This window comes from Dermochelys coriacea, chromosome 12, assembly GCF_009764565.3.
Source record: "Dermochelys coriacea isolate rDerCor1 chromosome 12, rDerCor1.pri.v4, whole genome shotgun sequence".
In the NCBI taxonomy this organism is placed as follows: Eukaryota; Metazoa; Chordata; order Testudines; family Dermochelyidae; genus Dermochelys; species Dermochelys coriacea.
The window spans coordinates 27,668,707-27,682,467 of record NC_050079.1 but is presented as its reverse complement, the minus strand read 5'-3'; the positions used below and the strand labels follow the sequence as shown (position 1 = coordinate 27,682,467).

Sequence of the window (13,761 nt, the reverse complement as noted above, 5' to 3'; positions counted from 1 at the left end):
ACTTATGAAAAGTATTATATAAGAATTGGGTATTATTGTTAAAGCCTAAAGTAATGTCTGCAAAATATTCTGTGGGGTGTGTGTGTGTGTGTGTGTGTGTGTGTGTATATATATGGTACCTCACATATTTATGGCCATATATACACACACACACACACACACACACACACACACACACACACACACACACCACATGGCCATAAATATGTGAGGTACCATAGCATTTCAGTACCTCACAGCTTTAACATCCAGCTGAGGTAAGGAAGTACTATTTATCCTCGTTTAATTGATGGGTAAATGAGGCACAGATATGCGTAGGGCCAGAATTTTAAAGTTATTTAGCCATTTCGCCACTTGTAATGTCTGACGGGTATTATGAAGATAAATACATGAAAGATGGGCCCTAAATAACAGATAGCTCATGGACCTGAAGCACCTGGTTGACCCATATGAACAAAGCCCTTTCAATTCTATTCTGTTACATATGTTGTAAGGTAGATGAGTGATTTTGAAAAGTAGCCTCAAATAAAGTTAATTATGCTAAAGTTAATCTTGCCCTGCTTCCAAACCCTATTCTCCAAGAGATACCCTGTCATCAAGAGAAAGGACCACTGCCAAACAAGCAAGATTCTTGCAACAATCAGTTTTTTTAACACTTTCCACAACTTGGATATTGGTCTTTAATGTTGGATTAAGTCATAGTGTTGACTTAATGAACTAATGAAGTTCAATGAAGGCCTCCAGCTCCTCAGGGATGAAGCCCTTGTAAGGGATCTTGTGCTTGTCCAGGGCATGGGCAGCAAGGCACTGGAGGGTGATGTAGTTAAAGTGCTGCATCATGCACTTGGTAAGCAGCTTCTCATCCAGCAGCTCGTAAGCTGTCTGCTTGAAGGCGTTGGTGGCATCCATGTGGGCCCCAGCCTCCATCAGGGCACTCATGATCAGCAGGCAGTTTTTCTGGGCAGCAATGTGCAGCGGGGTATTGTTGTCATAGTCATGGCTCTCTGGGTCAGCCCCACATTCCAGCAGCAGGTTCACAACGTGGAGCGATGGGAACTTGCCCATTGGGTAGCGCCCCACTGTGGTGGTGTCTTTGTCCACAGCCATGTGCAAGGGGGTGAACCCGTTTTTGGCCTTGGGACTGCACTTGAGCAAGCAGTAGATGGTCTGGTGCTTCTGGTGCTCCTGCTCAGGGGTGCATTCCACCTTCTCCAGCAGGAAGACTAGATCGAGGATGATGGCTAGTGGCTTGGTGTACTGTGCAGAGTCAGCCACCGGGTCCTTGTGAAGCAGAAGCGCCCACTCTACCTCCCGGACCCCTTTGCTCAGCACTCCCAGGAGGTCGGAGAAGCCCAGCTGAGTAGCTAAGGTGCCCTTGGAGTGGTCCTGAAGCACATAGGAGAAGAGCTCAGCAAAAGAAAGGAAGCTGCTGGAAGTCATGGGGCTGAGGGGCTCCAGGTTGCCTTGCTGCATGTCCAGAGTATACTTCCACAGGTTAATACAGCATTCAAAGTTGCCCGAGATAGCATAGACTGCCCCCTTGTAACGGATGTAATAGGAGGTGTCTGGATGAGGGGACTCAGGATGCGGTCTCGGATCAGAAGTGCCTGCATGCGCATCTCATCCGGGTCAGTGATCAGGGCTTCTAATTCCTCCAGGGTGCTCACCTCCCGGGAGTAGTCATAAGCCAGCACCAGCTGCTGGGGCTCAGGGTTGGTCAGGTACTGTCCCCCCATGGTGCTGAAGCTCCATGGCTCTTCGCCAGTACTTGAGAGGCCCCAGCAGGTAACGCTTCTTATCCACAAAGGTGGCTCCTAGCAGCTCCAGGGCTTCTACAGCAGCCCCTCGACTGCAGCACTCATAAAGACCCTGCTGCTCATCCTGGCTAGTGGCCAACGTACTGTTGCTGCTTAAATGTCCTGGGTCATTTGGTTCAAGTGCCATGGAAGCAGTTGCTATAGGACCTGTATTTAAGCAACATCAATACAATTAGTCAATCTTATAAAATGCAATTAATTTAATAGTGTCTAAGTTAAGGCTGCCAGAACACAGAATATTCTGTTGGGAATCTTAAATTATATGGGAGTTGATGGGATGTTCATAAAAGTAGCACATTTTTACTTGGAAAATATATTCTGGAAAATGCTTCAGAATAGAATAAATATGTTGAGAAAGGGAAATGCTACAAAAAGTAAACCTCCCATTTAGATTCAGCTACACCCTGCGAGTAATCAATACAGGAATGTTCCTTACATCACAAGGTACCATTGTATCAATATTAATAATAATTTTCCCTGACATAGCACTTTCCAGACAACAATGTCAAAGGACTTTGTAAAAGCCAATGGGCAGAGTCTGCTACCCTTACAGTGAATAGAATGCATTTCTGTGAGCAGCCATATTGAAATCCCTGAACTGCTTTCAGAAGTCTCCATTATTGCTTTGCCACAGCCTCTGAGTAGGGGACCATCCATAGATGTGCTGCTCCAGGAGCAGATCAGGAACCAAATTGTGGCTTGGCTCCCCTTGCACTCAAGGAAAAGAAAGGGAAGTAATCTACACAAGCCCCAGACTCTGTGCTAATGACTTCCCCTGGAGCACCAACTGGCCATCATATTGGGATGGAGAGTCTCCTTTCCTCCCACACTTCCCAATCAATTCCTTGGTTAGATGTGCAGGACGGGGAGTAGCAGGATGATAAAGGGGTAGCCTGTGAGACAGGGGTAGACTGCACCAGGCTTTAAGGGTCTTATGCCCTTCACTCTCCTGTGGCAAGGGCACCATCCAGCCCAGTGTAAGATACTACACAGTGTGAGCAAGGATATTGCAATCTGGCTTTCATTGATAAGGTAGTACATTTTGTATCCAGTTTATGGATTGGTAAATTAAGGTACAGGGAGGCTAAACTAGAGTGTAGCCTGAGCATATTGCACCTACCAGGGGCTCCTTGCATCCCTCCATTCCACCCCACAAGCTCTCTGTGGACCCCTTGTCCATCCTGCTCTAGTTCAGGGACTCCTGCAACTCTCTGCACCCCCCTCCCTTATGCCTGGGGCTCTTGGACACTCCATAACCACCTTACCCCATGGCGGTCTCCCCATGTTTCCTCCCATGCCAGAGGTTCTGTGTGCCCCCATGCTCCCTGTATACCAGGGTTCCACACCCATGAGCATGTCTCTATGTTCCCTACCATTCCCCCTCTAGGTCCTACTTCTCCCTCACCATCTCTATTCACCCCTCTCTGGGTCCCTGCGTCTTCCCCATTGCTTCTCACACTTAATCTGTGGCCCTACTTCCATGACTTCCCGTATCTCCCCCTCCTAGTCACTACTCCCCCACACTCATCCCCAGTTTCTTTCTGTGTCCCTGTTTCTTCCTGCCTCTACTACCACTCCAGTCCTTGCTTGCTTCCCTCCACTACAACTGTCTCATCCTTCAACGTCCTGTTGCCAGACTACCAGCTTTGGCCTCTACCCCTCCTGGTTCCCATTTCCTCCACCCAATCTGTTCTCCCCTGCCCCCTGATGCCTGATTCTCCCCTACAGACTGCCCTGTAAGGCTCTCTCTTTTTTATTTTTTCCCTTGACAGAGTCCAAACTACAGACTCGCCTCACTCAGCAAGTTAAGCTGCTGCCTCTGATTTGTTTGGGTGGCAGATTCCTCTTCCCAAAGCACCAGGCAGTCTGGGGACTCTGATTTTTCCTATGAATCAGGCTTTTCTAATGTTCCAATTTGTATCAAAATCAATAGGCTTGTACCCACTGATGCTTAGACCATTCCGTGCAGTTCAGTTACGGGTCAGATGCAGCATCCAAAGTTAAAGCATTACAAATAAACAGGCAAATGCCTAGTTGAGTTCCTCTTGCACGCTTCGCTAAGCCAATGATGTGTACATACTCACATAGGAGTTACTGGCCCAACCAAAACTGCATACTAGGAGCTTTAGCTCTTGGGTTCTTTGCTGTAATATCCCCATTGGCGCGTCTATTTTGTAAGTGGGCTAAAGTAAGGAAAAATACCGCTCAAATGTCAAGTGTTACGGTGTTTGTTCTCTTTTCTTGTTTTTCATTATTTTTAACTGCTGCTAGTCTAGGGCTGGTGGGAAAGATGAACTTTCAAACTATTAAAGTCCTGATTGGAATTGGCAGCTTACCAGCCTGGGTAGAATATCAGCACTTGATAAAATTGACTAAGCTCTCACAGAGTAATCCATCACATTGTTTCCTGTGTTAATGTGCAAAGCAAGGAGCTTTACTAAAATCATTATGGCTGCATCTTTTATAGCTCACAAGGCCCAATTCCAAGAGGTCCTAAAAACCACCTATGAGGTGCTGAGCATTTGCAACTTTCTTGGCATTGTGAAATCCTATTAGGCACTGAGCACCTAGGAAGCTAAGGCTCACAATTATTAACAACAATTAATAAAACCAATGTATTGTATATATATAATGTACATTGCATTTTATTATGCAACAGTGTATACTTTTGTCTCACAAAAATATTATGTAGAGAGAACTGCTATGAAGATATTTTAGCAGAAATTGGGTGAGATACTGACAATATCAGGTGCGTAACCCATCAGCTAGTGTTCTGTTCTATGTCTCCTCTCTCCTTTATCCATTTATGATAAGCATCTCTTACAGCAGCCAGCTTGGGGCTTATCTCTCTAGCTCAAACTGTAGACGTTCATTCTTCAGCCCTGGAAAAGAATGGGCTTAGTCCCCAGTACTGTCCAAAATCCTTGTCATAACTATGCGGTGAAAATAAGAGAAATAAATGTTTGCATGCGTACATATATCACAGAGCAACTGTGTGTGCTTACTGTGATATTTGCATAATTTCTGCTGTTATACACACCCCCCGGTGAGGTGGGCACATGGAAAAATTTTCACTTGAAAAACCCATTGCCAAAACTGAGATTTCCATGTGAAAAATTCTATCACTAGTACACATGGATTAACATTTTCTAAAATGTTTCCCAACTACACTATCCTGTATACTCATCTTCACTAGTGAAGACATGGCTTAGAACCACAATGGAAATGTAGCCTTTAAAAAAATGCTGGTTAATCTTGTATCTAAATTCAGATGTGAAATAAAATTGAGAAAAATGGTAGGGTACAGGGGGGAGAGGACACCAAACAGAAAGCGGTAATATGTCTTCAGTTCTACACAGCATTGAGACCTTCTGTCCCAGTTCATCAAGTGCGTGTGTGTAGTGACTATAAGAATAGTCACACTCAGGTCCCATTAGGTTCAATTAGACTAGTTGCATGCTTAACGTTGAGCATGTATTTACATGTTTTGACGTAGTTTTATAGAAGGCAACCTTTTACTGTCCTGTGCTACAATATTCTAGCCTGACTTGTGTATGCAACTTGTGGTGGCAAGAATGTTCAACACATCTTTCCTTGGTAGCATTACTTGTAAGAGCTTGATAAGTTTTCTTTCTTTCTTTTTTTTTTTACTGCCATATGATTGTAATGTTGTTAAGTAATGAATCATTCTTCAGGCTAAAAGAAAAGGAGTACTTGTGGCACCTTAGAGACTAACAAATTTATTAGAGCATAAGCTTTCGTGAGCTACAGCTCACTTCATCGGATGCATTTGGTGGAAAAAACAGAGGAGAGATTTATATACACACACACAGAGAACATGAAACAATGGGTTTATCATACACACTGTAAGGAGAGTGATCACTTAAGATAAGCCATCACCCACAGCAGGGGGGGGAAAGGAGGAAAACCTTCCATGGTGACAAGCAGGTAGGCTAATTCCAGCAGTTAACAAGAATATCAGAGGAACAGTGGGGGGTGGGGTGGGGGGGAGAAATACCATGGGGAAATAGTTTTACTTTGTGTAATGACTCATCCATTCCCAGTCTCTGTTCAAGCCTAAGTTAATTGTATCCAGTTTGCAAATTAATTCCAATTCAGCAGTCTCTCGTTGGAGTCTGTTTTTGAAGCTTTTTTGTTGAAGTATAGCCACTCTTAGGTCTGTGATCGAGTGACCAGAGAGATTGAAGTGTTCTCCAAATGGTTTTTGAATGTTATAATTCTTGACGTCTGATTTGTGTCCATTCATTCTTTTACGTAGAGACTGTCCAGTTTGGCCAATGTACATGGCAGAGGAGCATTGCTGGCACATGATGGCATATATCACATTGGTAGATGCGCAGGTGAACGAGCCTCTGATAGTGTGGCTGATGTGATTAGGCCCTATGATGGTATCCCCTGAATAGATATGTGGACAGAGTTGGCAACGGGCTTTGTTGCAAGGATAGGTTCCTGGGTTAGTGGTTCTGTTGTGTGGTGTGTGGTTGCTGGTGAGTATTTGCTTCAGATTGGGGGGCTGTCTGTAAGCAAGGACTGGCCTGTCTCCCAAGATCTGAGAGAGCGATGGCTCGTCCTTCAGGATAGGTTGTAGATCCTTGATGATGCGTTGGAGAGGTTTTAGTTGGGGGCTGAAGGTGATGGCTAGTGGCGTTCTGTTGTTTTCTTTGTTGGGCCTGTCCTGTAGTAGGTGACTTCTGGGTACTCTTCTGGCTCTGTCAATCTGTTTCTTCACTTCAGCAGGTGGGTATTGTAGTTGTAGGAATGCATGATAGAGATCTTGTAGGTGTTTGTCTCTGTCTGAGGGGTTGGATCTACAACCTATCCTGAAGGATGAGCCATCGCTCTCTCAGATCTTGGGAGATAGACCAGTCCTTGCTTACAGACAGCCCCCCAATCAGAAGCAAATACTCACCAGCAACCACACACCACACAACAGAACCACTAACCCAGGAACCTATCCTTGCAACAAAGCCCGTTGCCAACTCTGTCCACATATCTATTCAGGGGATACCATCATAGGGCCTAATCACATCAGCCACACCATCAGAGGCTCGTTCACCTGCGCATCTACCAATGTGATATATGCCATCATGTGCCAGCAATGCCCCTCTGCCATGTACATTGGCCAAACTGGACAGTCTCTACGTAAAAGAATGAATGGACACAAATCAGACGTCAAGAATTATAACATTCAAAAACCAGTTGGAGAACACTTCAATCTCTCTGGTCACTCGATCACAGACCTAAGAGTGGCTATACTTCAACAAAAAAGCTTCAAAAACAGACTCCAACGAGAGACTGCTGAATTGGAATTAATTTGCAAACTGGATACAATTAACTTAGGCTTGAATAGAGACTGGGAATGGATGAGTCATTACACAAAGTAAAACTATTTCCCCATGGTATTTCTCCCTCCCACCCCACCCCCCACTGTTCCTCTGATATTCTTGTTAACTGCTGGAATTAGCCTACCTGCTTGTCACCATGAAAGGTTTTCCTCCTTCCCCCCCCTGCTGCTGGTGATGGCTCATCTTAAGTGATCACTCTCCTTACAGTGTGTATGATAAACCCATTGTTTCATGTTCTCTGTGTGTGTGTGTATATAAATCTCTCCTCTGCTTTTTCCACCAAATGCATCCGATGAAGTGAGCTGTAGCTCACGAAAGCTTATGCTCTAATAAATTTGTTAGTCTCTAAGGTGCCACACGTACTCCTTTTCTTTTTGCGAATACAGACTAACACGGCTGCTACTCTGAAACCTATTTCCCCATGGTATTTCTCCCCCCCCACCCCACCCCCCACTGTTCCTCTGATATTCTTGTTAACTGCTGGAATTAGCCTACCTGCTTGTCACCATGGAAGGTTTTCCTCCTTTCCCCCCCCTGCTGTGGGTGATGGCTTATCTTAAGTGATCACTCTCCTTACAGTGTGTATGATAAACCCATTGTTTCATGTTCTCTGTGTGTGTGTATATAAATCTCTCCTCTGTTTTTTCCACCAAATGCATCCGATGAAGTGAGCTGTAGCTCACGAAAGCTTATGCTCTAATAAATTTGTTAGTCTCTAAGGTGCCACAAGTACTCCTTTTCTTTTTGCGAATACAGACTAACACGGCTGCTACTCTGAAACAATTCTTCAGGCTGAGAGGAAGCATTTTAGTTCCTGTCTAGCAGTAGGCTGGGTAGCAGTAAGATGAATTTCAGTTTGCAGTGGTCCTACTGAGTAAAATATTCTCATTCTGTAGAGTTAAGCTGTTTTATAATAGTCTGGTTCTGGCTATTGAAATACACTGTAAGACTTTTTTTTTCCGTTTGATTCACAGCATTTTCAATTATTTAGATAAGAACCTGGTTAGTTTCACAATTAGAGGGAAACTTTCAAAGCGGTGTATAGAGGTACAAACTCCAATCCTGATAAAGAGAGAAACCATGAGCAATGCTTTGAAAATAAACCTCTCAGAGTTTGGTGGTTGTTTTTAAAATCCTACGAGTAGGCATCCGCAGACAGCTTTTGAAGGCCCTTTAATTCTTCCTTTATATATTCTTGGCACAGAGAATTTTTAAAGTGCACAACTAATTTTTAATCAGAGATGTGAGCGGTGATGTAATTGCCATGTGTATTTCTTTGACTAGACTTACCCAGTACAGGAGTTCAGTATAGGGCAGTGGTTCCCAAACTTGTTCCGCCGCTTGTGCAGGGAAAGCCCCTGGCGGGCCGGGCCGGTTTGTTTACCTGCCGCATCCACAAGTTTGGCCGATCGTGGCTCCCAGTGGCCGCGGTTCGCTGCTCCAGGCCAATGGGAGCTGCTGGAAGCAGTGTGGGCCGCGGGACGTACCGACCGCCGCTTCCTGCAGCCCCCATTGGCCTGAAGCAGCGAACTGCGGCCACTGGGAGCCACGATAAACAAATGCAGGTAAACAAACCAGTCCGGCCCGCCGGGGGCTTTCCCTGCACAAGCGACGGAACAAGTTTGGGAACCACTGGTATAGGGAATCGGCTGATTGAGGCGTGACACTTGTAGTACTAAAAGTGGCATTTCAGTAACTATAATAAGTAGCTTGGCCACAAAGCATTACTTTGTTGGAGTTATTATTTGTATTACTGCAGTGCCTGGGAGCCCCAGTCATGGGTCAGGACCCCACCCATTGTCCTAGGCACTGTACAACCAGAGAACTACACTGGGAATTAGGGATATGATTCCTAGCTCATGTACACCTACTCATTCTCGCTGTCATCAAGCTAATGTGCTCAAAACAAGAGGGTACCTGGGATAGTATGTGTAGTGTCAAGTAGCCACACAGGCTAGCCATGCGAAGTACATACCCACAAGGGCCAAGTGGATCTGTGTACTCATTGCTACCCTGTGCTACCATGGAGTTCTTATAATGGGAAGTGACAGTGATAGCAGCTCTGCCTATAATGGATGAATCTCTATAAGGAGATTAAGCTAGCGTTTGCAATGGAACCTAATGGCGTTAGATGCTCACATATTTGAAAAGGAGTTGTGCAACTGATTACATTAGTCCCTTTAAAAACACCAGCCGGATTGCATATGACTCAGCATATTGTCTCAAATAAAAATGAAGCTCTTAATGACCTCTTTCACTTCACAAGAATATGCATCATATATAAGACTATGATGGTTACATAATATGTATTATTTATGTATTATTGCCTTCAACACATATCCCTTCCATATGGGATGTTCTCATTGCATAAAGCACAGTATAATGCAATAAATACATACAACCTTTGAGTTAACCCCCCCCCCCAAAAAAACCCAAAATAAACTATCATAGTCACTTCAAGAATCTACAGTGAAAGGAAATTCCAGCTTGTGGGAGCAATCACTGACAATCTAAATAAGGCGGAATATAGTCAGATGGCAGAGAAGAATTTGTATTAACAGAAGCATTGACCTTTACACACCAAATGAAGCCATATGGGCCTTGAATCAGCAAGAGGTCAAGCAAAACCCCTGCATCATTTCTAACATAGGCAAAATGTCCAGCTCAAGACCAGTGTTGACATAAGCACAAGAAATCTTAGCCGATAATGTCCCTCATTTCTAAAGGAGGGGCATATAGGTTTTGAGGCAACTGCTCCTTAAAAGCTTAAAATCCTTGACCAAAGAAAGGGTTGGTATAAATGTTGGCCTATCAGCTGTTTAGGATGGAAAACAGATGGTCTGCAGTTTACAATTCCATCAAGAGTTCAAATTAAATGCATTGGCTTGTTCTTTCTAGAATTAATAAAAGTTGAATAATATGCACTGGAAGCCCTTAAAGCCCTCTGATTGCTGGCAATGTGCGAGTACCATACATTAAGTAAACATTCTTCCCTGGCGTTACTTAACTGAATACAGTGGCCTTACATTGGAGATGACTTTGCAAATCTTACTTCACTGCTCGGCCCACCACATGCTCAACACTTATCGGTGAATGAGAAGGACTGGTGGAGCTGAGTGATGACATAGCACAGGGGCTGTTTAATGCTAGAGAGGGTCAAATTATACTGCTCCTTGACAACACTGATATCTAACTGAAACAAATTAACCTAGTGTCATAAATTTTCTTGATGGAGAGTAATACACTGACTTCTGAAAGCAGTGGCAAAGTTATTGCTGAAGCATTCAAGAGAATAGGGGGTGGCAAATAGAATGAATTTTAAATGTAATCTACAAGAGATCAGAAAAGGGAATAGCATCTTTGAGGGCAAAACACAAAGCAAAGACCAAATCCAGTGTGTGTGAAATCTTTACTGTGACTAGCATATGTAGAGCTGAACCATGCTGATCTATGCTCAAAGAATCTCAAATATGATTGCTCTCTATAAATATATCAGAAGGATAAATACAGAAGGAGAGGGAGAGGAATTATTTAAGCTCAGTACCAATGTGGACGCAAGAACAAATGGATATAAACTGGTCATTGGGAAGTTTAGACTTGAAATTAGACGAAGATTTCTAACCATCAGAGGAGTGAAGTTTTGGAATAGCCTTCCAAGGGAAGCAGTAGGGGCAAAAGACCTATCTGGCTTTAAGATTAAACTCAATAAGTTTATGGAGGAGATGGTATGATGGGATAACATGATTTTGGCAATTAATTGATCTTTAAATATTCATGGTAAATAGGCCCAATGGCCGTGATGGGATGTTAGATGGGGTGGGATCTGAGTTACTACAGAGAATTCTTTCCTGGGAATCTGGCTGGTGACTCTTGCCCATATGCTCAGGGTTCAGCCGATCGCCATATTTGGGGTCGGGAAGGAATTTTCCTCCAGGGCAGATTGGAAGAGGACCTGGAGGTTTTTCACCTTCCTCTGTAGCATGGGGCACAGGTCACTTGCTGGAGGATTCGCTGCTCCTTGAAGTCTTTAAACCATGATTTGAGGACTTCAATAGCTCAGACATAGGTGAGAGGTTTATTGCAGGAATGGGTGGGTAAGATTCTGTGGCCTGCATTGTGCAGGAAGTCAGACTAGATGATCATAATGGTCCTTTCTGACCTTAATATCTATGAATCTAAATAGTGTAATTCTTGGGCCAGCAATTCAGATCTAAGAAAATACTCTGAACAATAAAGTCCACACGATTTAAATTATGACAGGATTGAAAACAGCAGCCCAATGACCAATTTTACTGAGTCAAAGAAAAAGAATCTGAAACCTTTTGTCAGATAAATAACTGACAGTTTTCCCATTAATCAATGTCGATTCTTAACGCCTCAGTACACCACTTCCTTACTATTCAACCGTGGACCAGTTGGAAGGGTAGCTTAAGGACACCTAGGGTCTAGATCCACCAAAATGTTACAGCACAGCAAATATTATGCCCCCCCCGACACTTTCTCCCACCAGCCCTCAGCACAGACACTGTATAGCTATCACCAAGGAACATTTTATACCTGAATGCATCTTTTTACCACTGCTGCCTCTGTGTCTGGTGCCAGTGATGCCCTTATTGCTCTGTGAGGTGTGGCTGCCTCACCCAAGACAGTGTGGTCATCATGGAGACATGGTCAGATGCCACGGCCAGCATCTAACAGGCCCCCTACAGTCTTTTGTGTGCTTTGTTCTGTGTCCAGGTCTCCTCTTTGTCACTCTTTAATGCAGCAAGCAGCTGTGAGGCATGCCGCCTGCTCCTTTCTCCCCTGTGTGTTAGGAGTACTCCTTTCCTCTCATCTTTGCCCTGGAGGGGTCATAGAATATTGCAGATCCTTTAGTCAGCTGTGAGGTGCTCTGTGAGCTGCAACTCTTCCTCCATCGACTTGCTGGCTAACTGCAGTAAATTCCTACAACCTCTGAGCTTGAAACCCGAGGAGCCAAGAATATTACATCTAGGGAAGTCACAGAGAGGGGAGGAGACTGGGTTACGGTGGGCAAATTGTTAGTACATGGCCTCCATGAACTCAGCTGCATTGGAATAAGCATGTGCGTCTGGATTGACTTCCACAGGACACTACAGTAAGCAGTTTGCTTGCTATTTTATGCGGGATCAGGCCTGTCACATGACCATTAATAACAATGAGCAAATCACTAACTCTGTTGAGTTATTAATGGGCATGTGACAGGCCTGACCCTGCATACCTTAGCAAGTGAACTGCTTTTTGTAGTGTCCAGTGGAAGTCAATCCAGGAGCACACCCTTTGATAGGCGGCAAATGTACTTTTATTAGCACAGCTCCAGCAGTGTGCTTTATACCACACTATTCTCTGATTACAACACAAATCTAGCCAGGACTAATAAACACATTCTCTCGATTACAGTCCTGCACACCTTTTGTACTGGTCATCTTCTTACTAAAGTCACATTCATAAGTCTCGTTTATGGGAAATGAAGTTAACAAAGCTATCAAACATTTCTAATGAATGGCTATGATTTGGAGATGTTTTACAATTGCTTAGGAGTTTTAGTGGTTTTCTGCTACTTTGAAATCCTTAAAGAACTTAATTTCCATGCTAGTATGATGTTCCTGCCTGACCTGGAATGGTGGGCTCAATCCATATTAGCATATTTACTTAGTTTAATCTGGCATAGAAATTGGCCGCTATCTTTCCTGGTATTTGTCTCACTTGCCTGAAGACAAATGTTTCATATACCTCCTCCCCACTCCCACAGAGGAAGGTTATTTAGACCACTAAAGGATTTTTTTTTTCAAGGGGAGCTTCATTTTTGTAAGGTGGTTTGTTGGGCAAAAGATCATAAATACCTTTTACCTCTTCACCCACATAACATGGCAACAGAGCACTTGTCATGGTTTTCCCATCTGAAGGGCAGCCAACGTATTTCTGAATATTCTTCTGCATTTCTGCCACCACTGAGCCTCTTGCTAGGAATGCATGTAACACAAATGCCATGTTGCTTATGTACGTATGTTGCTATAGTTTTATTTTCTCACTGTACACCATTGCCCACGAAGATGGCTGTCAGATATTTGCTATTAGCTTCTTTGGCCTTCAGTAAGACAGATGCTACACATCTAGCTCTGTAGGTCCAGGCATGCAGCAAGAACCTTTAGTTTAGTAGTACAATAGGAGAAAATAAAGAAATGGGTTATTTTTTCCACTGGTATGGTAAGGTAGCTTTGTGTTGGGTGAACTGTCTGACTGCAGCATTATGGTGCTTCCTGGCTACTGAATTTCTTCTGTTTAGTATTTTTTGTTTTACATTCTTTTGACTTTATTTTCTTTCCCTGTTGTTTGTTTGCTTTTCCTTTTCTTATCACAGAGCCAATATCCTTGCTACCAGCTTAGTGTCCTGCAACAGTAAATCAGAGCATACACACACACACACACAGGAACAGTGTTCATGTTTTGTTTTGTTTTTTTAAATTTAGAAGAGCTTCAGCACGTTGCACTATATTCTAACAGACTGTGCTTGAGACAAAATTCCTGTAGTGCGGGTTTTTTGAATTACAGTACAGTAA

General features: G+C 43.7%; 1 protein-coding gene across 1 annotated transcript; it reads right to left on the bottom strand.

The window, feature by feature from the left end:
• Nucleotides 1-717: 717 nt before the first annotated feature.
• LOC119841331 (protein fem-1 homolog A-like) lies at nt 718-13,192 on the bottom strand. Its single transcript, XM_038368680.2, is given in 4 exon segments — nt 718-1,574; nt 1,577-1,736; nt 1,738-1,964; nt 13,045-13,192. Coding segments are annotated over 4 exon segments (1,392 nt in total).
• Between the last annotated feature and the right edge of the window lie 569 nt (nt 13,193-13,761).